General features: G+C 36.7%; 1 protein-coding gene across 7 annotated transcripts in view; it reads left to right on the top strand.

Annotated features, from left to right (window-relative positions):
* Nucleotides 1-19720, top strand: part of TTC7B (tetratricopeptide repeat domain 7B) — a 120477-nt gene that overhangs the window by 9572 nt on the left and 91185 nt on the right. For 6 of the 7 annotated variants that reach the window (XM_079309266.1, XM_079309269.1, XM_079309268.1 and 3 more), the window contains exons 2-3: nucleotides 7188-7342; nucleotides 8094-8262. In XM_079309266.1, the coding sequence (XP_079165392.1) occupies nucleotides 7188-7342; nucleotides 8094-8262 (324 nt within the window). Of the gene's footprint in view, nucleotides 1-7187; nucleotides 7343-8093; nucleotides 8263-19720 lie in introns of those variants that run through there. The other variant, XM_079309270.1, reaches the window with a different exon arrangement.

Raw genomic sequence — 19720 nt, 5'->3', positions numbered from 1 at the left:
GAGCCTTCAGTTTTACCTTTAGAGAGAGTAGGAGTTTTAGGGATTGAGTAGGAATAGTTTCTTTTCTCAGTCCCAAGCTAGTTTCCCTCTGGGAAGGCTTGAAGCACCACAAGGGAGTTTACAAAGCAAATCTCAACTTCCTGGAATTTTGCACATCAATGTATGGTCCCTTTGGGATCCTGAAAATCTCATACTTGTCCTCTTTACCTCTTGCCCCTTTCCTACAATGATTTTTGATTTTTTATTTTTTATATTAGTCCCAAGTTAAGACTTAAGTTTTTTATTTTTTTTTTCTTTCTGGACTCTAGGACAGAGCAGTTGAAGCAGCAGTATCATATTTTTTTACAGCTCCATGCTTCATCTAACTAATCTTGCCTCATGCAGTGTCTTCATTTGAGACTAATGATAACCATGATCTTTAGACTTCAATGCATTTGGACTGTTGGGCTTTTTAAGAGTCTGAGTTACCTGAAATATTTAAGACTTTGGTGAAAAGTGGGTGAAACAATACATCAGGTAATATAACATGCTTCTAAATTTATCTGGTTGTTTACAATTTGTTTGACTAATCAGATTCTGTAGATTTTTCTCTTTATTTCCTATTCCCAAATATATCCTATTTAAATTCAGATCCCCAGGGCTGAGTCTGAGGTTGAGCCTCTTTGCTTATATCATTGTGGTAGGAGATTTTATCCTAATTATGCACTATTTTTCTTGCAGTTGTGTAATTCAGAGGAAAGGGAAGTGAAATACTAAAAATGTTTCTTTTAATCTATGCCATGTGGCATATAAGGAATAAAGAGTGCTTTTCTCCATGCTCTTTCTTGCTGTAGGTGTTGAGCTGTTGAGGGAGGCTCCATAAATAACCTATAACTATTGTTATTAGCACAGGATCATGTGTATTCTTGCCAGTGTGCCACAGCAGCATGATATGGATGTTTAATTGCAGAGAAACATCTGGTGCATGGAGACTTGATAACTGGAGCAGGGTTGTTGATAGTTGTTGCCATAGTTGTGATAGCTGTTGTTATCCAAGAGGTGTGTTTCCCATATGCCTTCCAAGTATTTCCTTCTGAAAAAAGGAATTATCTGACTCTTAAAAATTTTTCTGCATCAATATTAGGAACACTTGAGAAACCACATATATAGTAGTCATGATCTAGACAAACTTCAGTGTTTTGCTTTGGTTTTTATCTGAACCACCACAGGAAAGGTAGTACCTTACCAAAATATGTAGTTGGTGCTCCACAGAACAACAGGTAGCAAGCAGGTTCCTTAATTCTGTTAAGACTACGTCATCATTCACTGTGGACTTATCTTGGTGTACTCTGGAATTGAATAAACTTTAAAAGCACTTCTTGGAATGAATTCTGAAGTCAAGAGAGAGCTCCTAATCTGTATTCAGCTATGCTTTTTTAAATAGCTCTATGCAATGTTGCCATTCTTTTTTTTTTTCTCCCTCTCCTTACTCTTAATTTTAGAAAGGAATTTAGAGCTAGATATTCCTCTCACCTAGCCTGCTAACAACCTTGGGTTCTTTAACAAGTGCCTGGAGGTTGTGGTACCATTCATCAGAGAGATGACTATTTTCCATTTTAGCATGTGAATCTGTGGATAATTCAAGATAGACAGTGGCTTTAACCCAAGTAAGTGTTAGTGTTATAAGTAATCTTCATCATTCTTGACCAAGGATAAAAAAGAGTAATTCTCTAATTTTTTTCTGTTTTTCTGTGAGTAGCTGCTTCAGATTCTGATACTGTGGTAAAGAATTTGCTTTAAAAAGCAGATATTAAAAATAAAGTAGCAAAGCAGCTTTCATTATGATATTTTTAGAAACTGTTTTACAAAGGCACGTCATTGTGTGCTTTTTCCTATCCTCTATTTATGCTAGCCTGTATTCTATTTTGAAGATGATTCATATTGATCCATATTGCAAAGAGGGATAGCTGTGTCTACACAAGGCACTTCCCAAGCCGTTTTCTACAGATGTCTAAGCTTTCTCTAAGCTGAAAGAAACAGCTTACATGAAGTGTCTGTGTTTCTTGATTTTGCTTTGAATGCTAAGAGAAATGTGCCTTTCACCTGAAGCATCCTTGAGTTTGTCTTGAGGTTCCAAGGTGCTCAGAGCTGTCTTTGATTATAGGCAGAGAACATCCTATTAGCCAGGTGGATTGTTTCAGTGATAGTGTGATGTTGCAGAAACAGATGGGCAAGTTAGGCTGTTTTTGTCTAAAATGGTTCTGCAATGCAGTTGTGATGTAATTCATCAAATACCCCCTAAATCTGCTAAGTAATTGTTGTTGATGAATTCTTCAGTAGGGAAATAGATGAATAAGAGGGAATCTTTCTTTAAATCAAGAATTTTATTCTGAACCAAAATTGTATCAATTTTCTAAAAGTGGGATACTGGTTTTCATGGTACTGAAACTGTTTTTGAACAGTTGTTTTTGTTTTTGTTTTTTCCTGAAATGTCTATTTAGACTGGCTGAAGGAACACTAAACTTCCTATTATCAACTTTACACAGTTTAATTCTGTCTCTGTAAAGCGTCTAATAAAAGAATATAATCTAGATCATGCATTCTGTGCTGGAAGAAAGAGAAAAGCAATTTCTTCTCAAACAGTTCTTACAATTTTTCAGGATGTCTTAAGGGATAGCTATAACTAAAGGAAAACTGAGCTAGAGTTATGGCTTCATAAATGGTTTCCTTCAGAAATGTCCATGTAATTGGAATTTTGTTACAAGCACCATTGAATGTTGTTTCTACTGGCACAGAATGGTTGATATGCATAAAGCCAATGTTAATAAAGTGCTTGCTCAGTAATAATTTGATTTAAAATTTGTTGCAGTATCTGGCCCTGATGGACTGACTTAGCAGACGAGTGGCTCAGTAAATAAGAAAATTCTGCTTTGCAGTGGCTTTTATGGTTTGCAGTCTGTGACCTGTTGTTTCCAAGTGTAGTCATCAGCAGTTGCACCAGTGCAGCACTTCTGTGATGAAAGCCAGTCTGACAGTAACTCTTTCTCTCTCGTGGTGCTGTGTCTCATGGACTACAGCAGTGGCACAGGGAAAGGGTGAGCTGTGCTGTATATGAATGACCTAGAAGAGCTTTTCTTTTGCTGCTCAGTCAGATCTGTATGTAAGTTGCAGCCACTGTTTTCTCCTCTCCCACCTTTACTTTGAAGGAAAGTATAGCAGTACATGTTGCTGCACTGTGACTGTCTCTAGCTGCTGTGTGGGTCATTAGCTTCTCTGACTTGCATCAAGGGTGGGAACAAAATACCTGGGTCCTATAGACTACTTCTACTCTAAAGGTGCCTGGGTAGTTTCAGAGTATATGCCAGCTTAAACTTAAGGCTTTGTTCTTTCTTGTGTCCTCTCTTTAGAAACATCAAATTTCTAAAGTTTTCAAGTCATTATCAGAGAGGTGAAACTTATCTTAGGGTGAAAGGTGGAGGATGAGAGAGGGAAGGGCGAGAGAGGATTAACTAAATTTTCCAGAGGTGGTTTCGTGTTTCTCTCCTTTTCCTTCCCCCAATGCGAGAAATTCTCCTGTGTATAAGAGAGAAATAATCTTACAAGCTTTCTTCAGAGTGCTAGGTCTGTGTCTGTCCTTGTCTTGTTCTGTTGTGGCCCCACAAATGGGTGAGAATTTGGTCTTCTAAACCTGGTCTTCCTCTTTCTGTGGTGCAGCTGATATGGCTACACTTTGTTCTAGGTGTGCCAGTGCTGTTGTTTGGTTACTTTTCCCCATTAGTAATAGAAATTATTTCAGCACTTTGTTTTGCAAATCCTCATGCCTCAAGGTACGTATTTTCGTACCAGGCAGTGAGAGGTTTATTTTCCTTTTATTTGATGCCTGACCTGTTCTTTGTCTCATATGTTGTAAGAATCCAAAAGTTGTTTCACATACTTCCTTGACAATTTTGCAGTTTATATAAACAAAACACATGTGGCAACTGGTGCTGTTGTATAGCTGTTCTTACCTCAACAGTACAGTTGTTCTTACCTCTTTCTCCACAGAGATTGATTTACTGTATTAAACTTAATTAAGGAAGTGCTTGTTACTACAGTGTGGACCAGAACAATTTTTAGGACCTACTTGAAGGGTTGCATATCAGAGGGAAAGACACGTGATACTTTGTTCTTTGGCACTTCTGAAGTTCTGCTATTTGAAGTGTTAAAAAACACTGTTGTCAGTGATAGATATCACTCTTTTCTTTGTAAACAGCCTTGGTGGTATTTCAGCTCCTGAACCAAAGCTGTTGTTTTAGAGTGTCATTTAGTTTCCTGCTATGTTTGACAATCTTGTTTCCTCAACCTTCTTTGGAAATGGAGCTTGCTCAGTGAAACATTGAACTGAATAAAAGGAAAGAAATGTTACTAGATAAATGAAATAATTTGGTTTCAATGAGTAGAGATTAGAGAGAAAGTATCAACTTGTAAATCCATTAAAACATAAAGTAACCAGTTTGACATATTTTCACCCTTTTTTAAAGTTGCCACTTAGCTTTAAAAATACAATTAACAAAATTAATCTTCATTGTTCTTCTCCCAAGTGGGACATTACCATGCTGACCTAAAACATTATTTTCAAGGTCTACTCCTGTTTGTTAATCCCCTTTTTAAAGAGGCTCATAAACAAAAATTGTTTACTCAGAACAGATTCAGGACTTCTCTGAATATTATAAGTAAAATACCTGTTCTGAAAGGACCCCCCAGTGATCAAGTCTTTGAAAGGCAATTAACTACATACAGTGAACTGAAGTTCAGTTTTGTAAGGCTCTGATCTCTGAGAGCCTTTCACACACTGTTAAACTCCTTGAACCAAGATAGCCTGCCTTGAATTGGTGTACAAAATCAGATGTCTTTTCTGTGCATGCAGTTAAAACTCTTTGATTTCCAGAGAAATGGAATAATTACAGAAAGTGCAGTCCTCCAGAGTGTTATGCTAAAGCTGTCTTTTAGCAGGGTAATGTTGGTCATAATATCTGATTTTACTATTTGTTTGTAATAATACTGTGGCTGTGGTAATGAAATGTGGGACTTGGAGTAAGTCTGTTACAAAGGAGATTTGGGCTGAAATACCATGTTTAGATTTGGTCACTTTAATTTCTTGTTTAGTTTGCAGTTTGAAGCTAAAGCTATAGAGGCTGTTGATTTTTATCAATTATGCTATGATTTCTGTTTGAAGGAAAAGAAAGAACATGCAAAAACAGACTGCAACAAAATAATACTGAGTGTCTTTAAAAAAAACATTGTAGCATATTGGGGTTTTTTTGGAGAATTTACTTATCATACAATTGTCTGTACCATTTTTGCTTTTTAATATATGTATCACAGCTTGCATAAAATGTGTTGATATTGATGGAAATAACTCTGTTTGATGGAAAAGTCTCATAAAATGGAGCATTATGCCCTACTGTGTTGTGCAGAGGGGAATGCAAGCCTCTGATAGCCTGATGGGTTGTGTCAGAGTGTGAAAGAGCTGGCCCATTGCATGGGCACTCATCTATTTGAAGGTCCTTGTGATGGCAGGTAGTTCTTGGTGACTGGAAAAAGGTACATGTGGCCGCTTGCAAGAAGGGTCTGGGGACTGGAGTTGATCAGCCTAACCTCAAGCCCTGAGAAGATTAGGAAGTATGCCCTGGTAGAATAAGGAGGTGATTGGGATCAGTTGACATGGGTTTATCAAGGACAAACCAACCAGACAGCTCTTGATGAGAAGTGACTGACTATATGGATGGAGACATGGTCAGATTCAATGGTCAAAAATTGCAAGGGAAATGAGTAGATAACAAGCTCAAAATTTCTACCAGAAGAACAGTCCAATGTTGTGCAATGCCATCTGGAGGGGCTTTGTAATCTGTGGAAATGCTCAAAACTGTGTATAATCCTGTGCCTTCCCTAATGTTGAAGTATGTGTTTTATTTATTTTTCTTCATTTAATACATTGGAATATATTTTAGTTTTCATTTTGTCTGAACAGACTTCAATGAAAAAATGGCAAAACTAGTATAAATTGCTTCAAACAATCCTGTGTGTCTGGGGTGGGGAGCAGTTTGGGATTTCTGGCTTGGGCCCTTTGCTAGGGGATGCAGGTGGCAGTGACTGTTGTGGCTGTTGCTGCCACAAGGCGCTGGAGCAATGGAGGGATGTGGGTGAGGGATTTCAAAGCCTGATGCTGGTCCCTCCAGGTGCTTATGCTGGCAACATCTACTGCCCCTTTCCCTGCTTTTTGCTGTACTCTGATATCATGTGTTGTCCTTGTTTGTTTTCTAAACACAGAAAAGACTCTATGCCATGTTAAGTCATAAATGTTCTCAGTTCTCACAGGCTCACTTGTTCCCTGCTGCAGCAAACAATGTGTTTCTCATGCATTACCAAAATGTTTCTTATTTACTATAGAACCTTCTTATTCTGGTTCTGTTCAGACATTGTTTGCAAGACATGACTTGGTCTTTTCAAGTCCCAGAAGGATGATGACTTTTACAACACTCTTCCATCTAGAGGAAAAACTCAACACATTTCAGTAAAAGAAGTTTAGTGATCCTGGCTAAGGGTGAGGTAGCACATTACCAGTTTTTTAAATTTCAGAAGCATGCTGGGTGCAGAGTTTCTGGGCAGCCTGGTGTTACATTGTACTTTCAGGTCTGAGAAGTGGTGGTAAGCTGTAAAAAATGGGGATAGAGATGAGAAATGGACAATCATACTGAAGACTTGGGATGGCTGGAGCCTTGAAAAGGTCTAAGGGAGATCTACAGAGAATGGTGATCCCAGTCATAATGAGGGTCATGTAACTTCAAATAAATAAATTAATCCAGTATCAGTATTCATATTTGAATCCAGTTTTTTTGGTGAAGTGAGTATCAGAAGTATATCTTGTCCTGTTCAGAGAGCCACATAAAGCTTTGGAATCAAGTGCTACTTTTTTAGGAGGAAGGACAAAATACTGACTTGAGGTTAATGTTTTAATTATTTTTGTCTTAGAACACAGGAGACTTGATTCTACAGTGAATCAGGCAGTGAAAAGATAAATTGAAAAGTAAAACAAATTATCACATGACACATGATAAATCCGAGTACTTAATGTTGTGTTTGCTTTGATTAGTTTGTGTTAAAAATTCAGGCAATGTTAGTGAAATAAAATTATTTTTAATACTTCCTGCATTTTGTTATTTTTACAGATGACATGGCAGAGCTTCTTCTTGGGGAGTCCAAACTAGAACAATTTTTGAAGGATAAGACTCTTAAACACACTGGTAGTCCCCGGGGCCCACAGCCAAAGCTGACTGAGATCAGGAAACATCTCACAGCAGCACTTGATAGAGGAAATCTCAAGGTATGTAAGTTGAAATTGACTGAGGAAAGATTCCTTAAATTATATTTGCAGGTTATGAAAGGGAGATAAATACAAGAGAGCATTTTCTATCAGTACCTTCTAATTTTCATAACCATTCTGGTCCTTTTACTTAACTATTGCTGTAGCTTCTATATCAGCTTACTTCTTCTGTACTCAACGTCCATCTTTTCAGAGATCAAAATAAGCTTATTTTACAGTCATCTGTAACATTTTCCAGTGGCTTTGGGGAGTATTAATTTCTCTATTTTTTTCACTCTTCATTTCTCCATTAGTTTTTTTTTTTTTTTAAGACATTTATTCTGCCCTGATACTTTGAAATGGTGTAAATTAAATATGTAGGCTGTGGAACATAGATCATTAAGTTTTGATGCTATGTTAGTTTCAACTGTGCTTGTGGTGTTAGAAAAAGAAGTCATTGGAGGAGTTGTAATGATAGTCTGCCTTTAAATATTTTTATCACCTGGCAAAGCTGGTTTCCAACTGCATTTCTGTTACACATGTAAGTACGCATGTAAATATCTAAAATGACTGGTAATGCTTTTCAGTAGCTTGCTGAATGAGCTTCTCAAATATTACTACTTCAAGCTTCTCAAATATTACACAAGACAGGATTTTGTTCATTTGTTAGAAGAAATATTCTGGGGGTGACAGGAAACATACCTAATAATTATCAGAAAGAATTAGGTGTATTTTCTCAGGGAAAACCCTTTCTTATTTCTCTTCCTTCTAGCCAGAATTCCTACAGGAAGCTAACCTAATAATGGCCAAATTAAACTATGTGGAAGGTGATTACAAAGAAGCTCTGAACACATATGCCAGAGTTGGTGTTGATGACTTGCAGCTGACTGCAGTGCCACCGTATCGGCTACGGATGATTGCTGAAGCATATTCTACAAAAGGTGAGATTGCTCTTTCTAGTATCAAAATGTGGATTCTACAAAAGGTGAGATTGCTCTTTCCAGTATCAAAATGTGGAAATAGTTTTTTAAAAGTTAATTTACATCTTGTCCGAAGATGAAGAATTTTTTAGTTTGAATGTCATCTACACAGTAGTGAAGTGCAATATTTGTAGATAAAATAAAAAGATAGTTTGGGTCCTTCAAATTGTTCCTAGTTTATGATAGGTTGACAAGAGTTTTGCCTCAATTAATATTCTAACTGTGCTGTCACCTGATAAAATTTTTTGAGTATGTCTATTTGAAAGTCCTTTCTTATATAAATGTCACAGTAACTATGGCTAGTTACTAAAAGTATTGTCACTGTTGCTGAAAGTTAAGAGTTACAAAATGCGGTGCAGTTTTGTGTGGCTGTGGGCAGAATGGAGAACTTTGATTCACAGTGATGCCTTTTACTGAATGTTAAAATGCTCAGCCTAAGCTAGGTTGCATAGCTAAATTACCACTCAATTGAGAAGAGTATTAATAACATGATAACTGACTTAAAGCAATATATCACTTGTGCACTTTTATTTTTAAACTTTTCTAATACAAATATAGTTTTTTTAATTCAGAAAGTGAAGGTGAAAACTATTTTCTTTACGACTCTAGTATAGTGAAAATTGCAATGCTGGCCTTGTGTCTTAAGGTGGCAGTGCCACTTCAGTTTAGAAAACTGTAATAGACTTAGGGCTGGTCAGTCTGTTGGGGAAAATGGTAGTTTGTATGCCAGGGGTTTGTTAGAATTTGCTGAGTGAAGTGTTTGCTTTGGTCTGCTGTGTTTAAGCATGGGTTTGGTTGCATATGTACTTTTTGTTATGACAAGAGGTGTATCAAAGGCAGCAAAAAAATAGTGAGAGACTTCTATAGCTTTAACTGACAATTGATCACGTATTGTTTCTAATATTAGTCTTGAAAGAGTGTGATTGTTTTCTATCAACACAGTCCTCCAGTAAACATTAGACAAGCATGAATCATGTCCTGTAGAGATGTCAAGGAAATAAGGGAGCTAACTAGTACCAGTGACAGAAGGGTGCTTCATAAGTCTGGTCACTCTTTAGATTTAAGTGGGAAGTGGGAGTATAGGGGGAATTCTTGTATATGATGTATATCTGCTCAGTTTTCTCAAACAACATCTCTGTGGGCTTTGGAGCAGTGTCTGCTTTGGGTACACTTCCACTCAGGTTTGTGGATTTTGGCTGTTCTTTTTGTTTTGTTTTTTAAATCTATGAGGATGTCTGTTGAATTTGTCATGTTCTTTCCACAGACTTGATCGACTGTAAGAACCTAAGTTTGCTTTTATCTCCAAGGAATTTAATTGAATCTTTTCCCAGAGCTCAACATTTCTGGCTCTGTTTCATTTGGCCTCATAAGGATATAAAACAGTTGAAACCATAGTGGCATAGATTTTGCACATAAAATTAGTATTATGGATTTTACTTTCTTCAGGCATAATGTATTAGAAAATAGAAAACCAGATACCTTTTCTACTCTAGAATGTAAGCTTAGAATTTAAAAAAAAACCAACCTGAGAACAGAAATCTAGCATATTTTCTGTGTAGATGTGTGGGTTTTTTCTTCTGATTTCAAATTTTATTCTTAAAACACTGAAATCTGTCATGAGGCTGATTTGTCTTGATGGGACTTCATTACTTTTGTCAAGTCTATTGGGTAACTGGCTACCAGTTTACCTGAGCAAACTATTGGTTTTACTGTTGTTTTGTTCATGTTCAGGAGCATCTTTTTTTGCTATTGTGTTTCCAGTTTGAATGACATTTTAAGATGGTTTGGATTGGAAAGGACCTTAAAGATCATCTCATTCTAGTGCCTGCTATGGGCAGAGACACCTTCTTTCCACTACACCAGGTTGCTCAAAGCTCCATCCAACATGGCTGTGAATGCTCCCAGGGATGAGGCATCCACAGCTTCTCTGGACAGCCTGTTTCAGTGCCTCACCATCCTCACAGTAGACAATTTCTTCCTGATAGCTAATATAAACCTGCCCCTTTTCTATTTAAAACCTTTATCCCTTGACCTATCTCTACATGCTCTTGTAAAATGTCCCTTTTCAACTTTCTTGCAGGCCCATTTAGGTACTGAAAGATGATTTAAGGTCTGCCTGGAGCCTTCTCTTCTCCAGCTGAGCTGCCCCAACCCTCTCAGAAGATTAAAAAAAAAAATTGTCTTTCTTCTCATGGTAGAAGATTGCAAGAATATAGTGTTTTGTCTGTTCTAGAATGAGACGGTAATCACTGTGAACTCTTAAATTTAATATTCAAATTCTGGACAGGTTTAGAATAGTTGACAACTAAATAGCATATGTTTCTACCCAATAGTGTGCATTTAATTCTCACTCTCCTCCCTGTTTCTGGTTGATGCTTTTCTTTGTCCTTTTAAGAGTGACTGTAAACTTTGCAGTCTGAATTCAGAATCTCTTCAGAGATGACTGAGGCTTGTAAGTATTATCCAACTAAACACAATTTATTCTTACAGAGATTTTGTGCTTCACTGGAATTAATATTTCTGCTTGTATGTTTTACAAAGATAAAACTTTTCAGAGTATTTAGATTTTTTTTTTGGCAGTTATAGCACCATGTTATTAAGCAGTGAGGGACTGTCCATGCCTGTTTGCAAGCATTGGCCTGGCTGCACCATTTAATGCTGCTCCATGCAGAAGTAGTGAAAGATTCCTGCTGAAATTTCCCCATTTTAGTCCAGCTCCACAGGGTTTGCAGTCTTGTATAGTATTGTGTAGTGGTCAAATATTGATGTTCTTACCACTGAGAAAGGCAGAGACCAGATAACAAGCAGTTTTTTATTCCCTTAATATTTTTTCCATTACTTAAGGTGGGACCACCTCCATGTACTTAGCTTTTCACTGGGAGACTTCATTCTGTAATCTCAGAGGTGACAGATTGAGAGGGATGCATCAGTTGACATGTTTCTTCTTCTACAGTTGTTACAGGATACATAAATGAGCATGTTGCACTGTAACCATAGACAGTTCCACAGCTTACAGCAAACCCTTGGAAATGACCTGCTTTCCAGATGGCTCATCTTACTACTGCACATGGAACATACAAAGTATGTGTCTCTGTTCTTCACAGCAAAGGAAGGGTCTGTGTGTGTGTATGGATGCAACAAAGTATGAAATGGATTCAGGGTCAGCCTCAAGCTGAATTTTGCTGGCGTTTTATCTACTGCCAGCTGAAAAGAAGGGAAGGAGGAACAGCAGTACTGACAGTGGTGGAGAGAAAAAATAGTATTGGAACATGGATGGGAAAACCAGAGAACTAAGCCATCTACTGCCTGTGGTGCACTTATGAAGGGGGTCCTCATATTTTTATTACAGAAATTAGTTAAATGCTTATATACATATCTTTAAAAGAATTCTTTTAATTCTTTATGCTTACAGATTTAGTTGAGGATAGCACATTTAGGAGACTATATATGAGAGACATAATATGGAATGATAGTAAGTCAAGCCCAGGATTCAAAGACTCTCAAACCCAGCAAGGAAGATTAAATTATTGTTATTATTTTCTTGGAAATTTCTAGTTAGTGGAAACTTGCTTCAGCTCTTTCAAAGAAAGTTTTTCGCTAGATTTATCAAAATGCAACATTATAAAATTTCAACAAAATTTTAGGAAAATCCTATCAACTTACCTTTTTAAATGCTTTCTATTTCCATTACATGTGGCTCTTTGCCAGCCTCTGGTGTGCTGGGAATCACAGGCTCTCAGTGCCCAAGAAATGCTAGAAAATGGTTCCTTTCTGTTGCTCCACCTAGAGAAAGTATGCAAAATTGTTAGTGTGGTGGTAATGGCATGGCTGTATTTTATCAGACTGAATAGCTCTGGACAAGTTTTTGGTTTTAAGGGTAGGATCATCTGATGAAAAGGTATCTGCTGCTGTGCCCATTAAAACAAAGAAGAGCAGACTAACCTGTGAATCCATGAGGCAAAGCCTCAGAAACTTGGTAATAATTCCAATATTTTTCTGCCTTTCTTTACTTTTCCTCAAATTCACATGTTAAAAATAGAGTTGTGGAAGAAGATGATTTTTCTTTTATGTGGTTAACTTCATGGACTAGCATATCTTTTTGACCTTATGCACTGATGTTCATGCCCATAGCATGCAGTTCTGATTGCACCAAGTGTTTTCTTTAGGAAAGAGCTAATTTTGATGCTGTGGCTTCTGAGTAATGATTTTGTATGGGTATGTGGAAGGTGTTGTGTGGGATAGAGTGTTAATAAAATTATAGTTTTTGTATTATATGCATTATTTTTTAAAATACAAAGTCTTACTTGAAGACATACAGTGGGATATTTGTAAAATATAGTGTAAAACATAAATTGAAAAGATGGAGGTTTTCGAATCAATAGACCACTTAGTATTTGCAAAAACATGAGAATGCTTACTTGGATCTGTTGGTTAGTTTTTCCCCCATCTGCTTGTAAATTCAATTGACGTACAAGCAGAGAAGAAGCATCCAATAAAATGATTTTCTGCAGCAAAATGCCTATGGTTGGAGTTGCCAGCTTGTTTCAAGAGGGTGTGATGAGGAAGAGAAAAAATAGGCATAAAAGAATGACATTGCTGAGGAGATGGGCAGGTTTGTATGACTGTAGTGGCAGTGTGTTAGCCTGAGAGCAGATGTATGAAATTGCTGGAGCTGGCTCCCTGAAGCTGTTGTCTCTTGGTCAAAGGAGCATGTCATACCTTTAATATGAAATTTTAAAGAGCAGTACAGAAAAAAGCAGATTTTTTTTTTTTTATTCCACCACAAATATAACTTGGAAATCAGTATCAGTTATTAGAGATGTCTTATGTGGATTGAGCAAAGCTAAGAAATGAGGCTGGGCAGGGGGAGGAGGAAGGAAAGACAGACTTGAGATTGTGATGACAAGTCTTGGCTCAGAGTAAAATGTAGAGGTGTTTTGCACATTTCTGGATGTATTAAATACTTTGTATTAAAGTATTCTCATAGGAAAGACTACTTTCTGATAGGTAGAGGAGGTTCCCATGTTCAAAAGGTTAAGTTTGTCTTTTTAGGGTCTATTTGTTTGCTTTCTTCGCTAGATGAATTTAATTGGCCGTGTTTAGTTCTGAGACTGAGGAGTATCTGTAACTCATGAGGAATTGAAATAAGACAAGTTATGAATCCATGAAGAAGTAAAGATTATGTATGTCTCTTTTTTTTCATGTTAAGCTTGTGTAACTCCAACTTTTCCTACTTCCTCCTCTTACAAGGCCAATCAGAAAAAAAAAAGCACTGTTGCCATACAGAAGCATGTACTTATAATCCATTTTAATATTGGCTGAAGCTAATAATCCCCTTGGGTTGTGGCCTCTGGGAGCAGAACAATTAAGTTTCTGCAAGTTTTCAGCAGTATATGAATGAGGTAATATACGGGAAAGCATGCATAGGCATTATTCAAATACTGTGCAGGCAGTATCTCCTATGTTTCTAAGCAATTTTACTTGCTTATGGAAGCAGAGCTGAAATGCATGCACAGTGGGATATTGAGGTCTTATTTTGGGGGGAGCAGCTTCTCAGGAACTCTGAAATGCTAAGTATTTATTTAACTAGGAAATAAGCTTATTGAAATTTTACGTAACAGAATTCTGATACTGCTGCCTAAGTCAAAAGACATAATTGAAAAAACAAATTTATAATATTTGGCATTACAAATTAGTGACCCTTTCTAAAAATGCTGATAGAGGAACATAACGATTTACGGGTCTGACTTTTTTAAAGTCTGTAACTTGGTAAACTTGATTTTAACACAATATATATAGATAGATTCATAGACTACTTCAGGTATCTGTCAAGATGACTGTGTTACAATACAGTAATGAATTCTTGTTAAGTGTGTGAGTGATGTTGTTTTATGAGTTAGATTGTGACATTACAGAATTTTAGCCTTATTGTTGCAGGTCACTTTGCATCTTTATTGCCTACATCTTTATTTGAATAACTGTGCTTGCATTTAGATTATGTATGTTGGGAAAGATGAGGCTGTGTTTAGTGCTGCTGACCCATATTCAAATTTAATGTTGCATTTACCAAGTTAAATGATTGGCTATTAATTAGTTCTGTTTACAGAAACATGGAAATACTCATTAGGTTCAGTGGCAGTGTCAGGTGCATGTGGATTGCTACTTTGCAGTTAGGAAAAGATGCTGCACTTAACTTTAATCATATGCAATTGTAATGGGATCTTGTGCACTGCTAGCCTGTGTCAACAGACACCAAGCAGCTCTTCATGGAAGAATGCTAAATGAAAGCTGGCTTAGTAATTATGCTGGGGATCTCCAGACTCATTAGGCAATGGGTCAAGAACTCAGTTCTCCCTCCCTCCCTCCCTCCCTCCCTCCCTCCCTCCCTCCCTCCCTCCCTCCCTCCCTCCCTCCCTCCCTCCCTCCCTCCCTCCCTCCCTCCCTCCCTCCCCTCCCTCCCTCCCTCCCTCCCTCCCTCCCTCCCTCCCTCCCTCCCTCCCTCCCTCCCTCCCTCCCTCCTTCCCCCCTTCTCTGACTTGCTGTGCAAATGTTGCAGACTGTCAGTGAGCATTTTGCAGACCATGGCTAGGAAGCCATTAAAACTTTCCCCAGACTACATTTATGACATCTGTCCTGCTGGAGCAGGGACTGGGAGGAACCCAGATATTGTCCTACTTTTCTCAGTACTGATTTTAGCTCTCTTATTTGAAAGCTAAACTCTGAGAATACGATGTTTCTAACTAAAATAGAACTCTTTAGGACTTGAGCAGTTTGGTGGTATCTTATTTTCTTCCAAGTCTTTAGAATTTCTTCAGAATCCTTCCTTTGACAGAGTTATATATACTGGTGTGCAGCATTTCTACTTTGGGGGAGTGTTCATCAGAGATATGTTCACTCACCCAAGGATGTGCAACAATAACCAGTCCTTCTTCCAGCTTTTGTCTTTAGTTTGAACTTTTTCGGCCCTGTCACAAGATGCTGGCCTGTTACAGGGCTGTACTGTAATACTGTAGCAAGAATTGGGTGGCACATGGTTATTAAGAAACAAATGCCTGTGCAGGAAAATACCAATCTCTTCTATTTAAAAAATATTGTAAAAGTCTTTCTTAAGAAAATGCAAAGATTGGAATGTATAACATTTACGGGAAAAGTGTGACCAATTGTTTCTCAACAGTTGTCTCAGATGATGTTTAAAGAAATCCCAAAATATTGTTCTGTATTTATTGACTGCTGGGTATTAAATTCAGAAAAAGAAGAGAGTATTTCTGGTTTTTCACCCTTTTGGCCTTTTTCCTGGTGCCTTTTCTGGAAAGCACGTGTATGAAACTAGCCATAAAATAGAAGAACTTGGATTCTGACAGTTGTTGGAGACTTCTTCCCTTGAGTCTTGGCATAATGGGATGGCACTACAAGCTACTTTAAAAATCAGAGAAATTATTTTGTTTCCCTAAATTGTCTAAACCAATAGACAATCCCTACAGTGTATCTGGAGGAACTGTAAAAGATAGTTTATTATAAATGTATCTTCTTAGTCTTTATTCTTTATTTCTCTTTCTCTTTTTAATAATTACTTTGCAAATATCACTAGGGAATTGAAGACAAAAACACCCCCATGCTTTGCTTTCTAAAAAAATTCTCTGCAAGCAAGAAAAATCTTTGATTGAGGCCTTAATTAGTCCTTCCTTTCAGTGGGATTAGCAGTGTGTGTTCTAAGTTCAGAAATAAACTGTGGGAGTTTCTTGATAGCAGTAACAATATGCTAAATATGAATTTTCTTTAGAAGGAGGTGAAAGGGGGCTTTTTGTGTACAGCATTTGGAACACTTACCATGTCATATATCAACACTTTGATATCATGTAGGGAAGACAAAGTGCTGTATACTCAAATACACTTGGGTTTTACATGTCTATGTAAGGAAAACAGGAAGCAAACCCAGAAATCTTTATATCTCTCTCTTGAAAAGCATGTTTATTAACTTAAATATAAAACAGTAGTTTGTAGCTTTTCCTCTGTCGGGTAGTGGTCAGTTTCTGCAAATCTGGTGGTAAGGCTGGGCTGGTCTTCTGTTTGTATAAAATGTTTACTTGGGGTAACCTTGGCTGCTGATTTGAGACTATAGACCATCACTTATTGTAAGTGATAAAACTGTTTCTTATTTGCTTTCTGAATATTTTACAAAATATGGGTAACTTTTTGAAAATTTAAGGAAAACCTTTGCAAGTTATCATATAATTTAAATATCAGGAATATTATTTTGTTGTCCAAATGCTGTTTGTTGCTCTTCTGCTCTTTTGGCAAGCAATTTTAGAGTTACCTTGCAAAACATGTAAACTTAATGGACTCGTATTTGTTTCACTGCTTCTCACTTTCTTTTCCCTCAGGAGTCATCTTGCTTGATATCAGGACTAGATATGTATAAGTGTCTTCAGAAATGAAAACTGACCCAGTTTGTTGGAAGCTTTTATCTGAAGATGATTTTAACTGGAAGGGCTTAAACTTAAAAGCCTTGAATATCAAATTCAGCTTGTCATACCAGTTGTCATTATACTCTTCAATGCAGAATAAAACAAAATAATCAAAAGTTAAATAAGGTGATAGCTATGGCCTTTACAACAAATACAGTGACATTTTGTAGCAATAACCTGTACTTTATTTCCAAATATCTCTAAGCAGTTAAAGAAATGCCTGCCCTTTTGTGGGGAGAGCTGCAGATTCCTGCCTGACAGGTGTGGGAGAAGAATCACAAGGGGGAGAACTGACTTGTCTGATTCTATGAGAAGCCTTCAGCTGATAATTTAGTGTGATATTGTTTTCTTGGACTTCATGTGTTTCTGTATTCTATGTGTTACCATTTGCTTGTTCTTGTTTTGGGGTCCTGATATAATGATCCCTATTTTAATTAACTTCTTATCATCTCTCAGTATTCTTATGAGAAAGTGGGCAGTATACCATATAAGTGTTTTCACTGTGTTGCTGTATATATCTATTTAAAATTAAATAATATTTTTATATACTTTAATACATTATTATTACATTTCATCTGTATTTAAGAAAAAATTAAATAAGTAGTCTGAAGTGACTTGTTTTAATGAAATTATAATTATGAAAAGCATAATTTATTAAAGGTTTCTCCTCTAGTTGATATGTTTTCATTAAATTGCAGTTTTTACTTGTGTCATCAAAACAGATACAGCATGCAAACCATTCTTTTTAGTGGTCATTTCAGAACAGATCTCCAAATAAACTTCCTTCTCCAAAGCATCACATGCTTAAAATGTATTTCCTGGGTTTAATAAACATACCAGAAAAAAAAAAAAAGATGAATACTAGTTATATAGTAGTGTTTCTCTAAGAAGTAATATTCTGTACTTCTTCAAAGAACACTAAAAATTTAGTACGTCCCAACTGCATTGCTTAAAATTTTTGGCTGAACACAGGTCTTTTCATATAATAATGAAAATTCTCAGCTGAAATAAGAAAATGTCCTTATAGTGAGTTTTTCAGATTTAAATATTATAGTTTTGGCCATAAAATGTAAAAATAGAATGAATCTGAGTCAGATCTATAAATAGTCAGTTGAGTAATATGCTTCATGTAGGAAATGGTTACTCAGGGGCATTGGCTGTTCATAGTATGGGAGAGTAGGAATGGGGAGGAGTGATGCACACACAAATTACCTGGTGCTTTCAGTCACTTGATGTGTGTGTTGCACAGCATTTGTTGTATTCTTTAGTCACTTCTGAATGTGACAGTGTTTGTGTAGGACACTGCAAACTTTCTATCCAGTATCAACCTTATATTTAGACCTTTTCATAGGATCTCTTCAAACCTACTGTAGTACAAGGAGACATGACTTTTTTCTGTAGTTAAGTCTTGCTGCTTTGGGGTCTATTACTTATTGGCACTAAAATGTTTCTTGGATGTTTGTAATTTGATTGAAAAAATGAAAAAAAAGCAGGTTAGTTGGTTACTCTAGACTATTTGCAAATATAGTTAACTTATAGAGGTATGCTAGGTGAAAAGTATGACATGTCAGAAACACCCAGGGTCTATTGTACTCAGGTATAGCAGGTTTTTAAGAGACAAACAATTTGTGTGTTTGCTGTGCTTTAGGAATGCATAGTTTTTTTGAAAAGCGTATTGGATATTATTTTGTCTTTAGCAGGGGTCTTTATACTGGATTAAGGATTTTGTGTTAACAGGATATATAGCATATAAAGCTGTAAGATACCTTTTGTTTTTACTGGTAAAAGGGTGGATTGGAGGGTAAAGGTGACCAACAAACTGTGATACAGACTTAAGGCATCTTCTCAAGCCAAAAATCTGGCTAGATTTTTTAAATACATATAAACTACACTTTTACAGAGATTGAAGTTTAATAGATGTTCTGAAATAATGTGGAGGCCACAGATATTTCACAATTCTGAGTTTATCAATAAATAAACTCCAGGTTATGTAGCTGTGTCTTCCCAAGTTGTTTTTTGTAATTGTAATGAAACATACTGTATTGATTGACAGAAATCCTTTGATAAACTGTTCTCCAAACTGGATTTGTACTACTTAGCATTCTATGAACATGTGCCCAATATATAACTAAGTGTTTTGTTGTGTTTTGGCTTTAGTTTCTCCAGCAATGGATTCTCAAAACTTTCAGTGATGAATGGAGAATACAGTAATTTAAATTGTGGATTGTATTAATGTGGGAGCAGTTGAAGTCACTTTAGGACTAGCATTTACTTCTGACAAGCAAGAAGAATGACCCGAAGTAAATCTCTTAACATGTGGAAAGTGTTACCTCAAATGCAATTAATTATTCAAGTAAATATAAGATGAAATAGTTGGCTTGATGGATATGAGCTGATGGTCTGTTGTGGATCATAAATGAAGATATTTTTTACTAATATGTAAGGGAAGGCACCAAAGTTAGCTAATTTTTATTACTTTTTTTAAAGTGTCCCTTATGAAAACCAAGAAGTCTTTAATTTTCTCTGCTCAGTGCTGTTGAGGCCTCCAAGTGAAGTCATGTACCCCATTTTGGCACAGTGACTCAAGGCACAGGTAACCAGTTGGAGATAAAAATTATTAGTTGTCAAGGAAGCATAGGGAGAGAAGTTGATGAGATTTGACTTTTTTGTTGCATGTCTCTCTCTCTAGATGAATCAAAGAATATTTTGAGTTGGAAGGGATCAAGATCCTCCAGAAGTATCATGGAGTCCAGCTTGTACATGAATGGCCCATAGGAGGGTTGAACCCATGACCTTGGCATTATTGGCACCATGCTCTAACTTGCAGAGTTTTGTGAAGAACAGATTAACATCTCTGTGAGGATGAATCAAAGTAATTAATCTAGAGAGGGAGATTTAGCATCTAGGAGAAAATATTATTTGTGAGAATAGTTGAGCTTTATGGTAATTTGCAT

The sequence above is a fragment of the Erithacus rubecula genome (genome assembly GCF_903797595.1).
Source record: "Erithacus rubecula genome assembly, chromosome: 6".
In the NCBI taxonomy this organism is placed as follows: Eukaryota; Metazoa; Chordata; class Aves; order Passeriformes; family Muscicapidae; genus Erithacus; species Erithacus rubecula.
The sequence above is the reverse complement of the archived record's forward strand: the minus strand, read 5'-3'. Positions and strand labels throughout refer to the sequence as shown.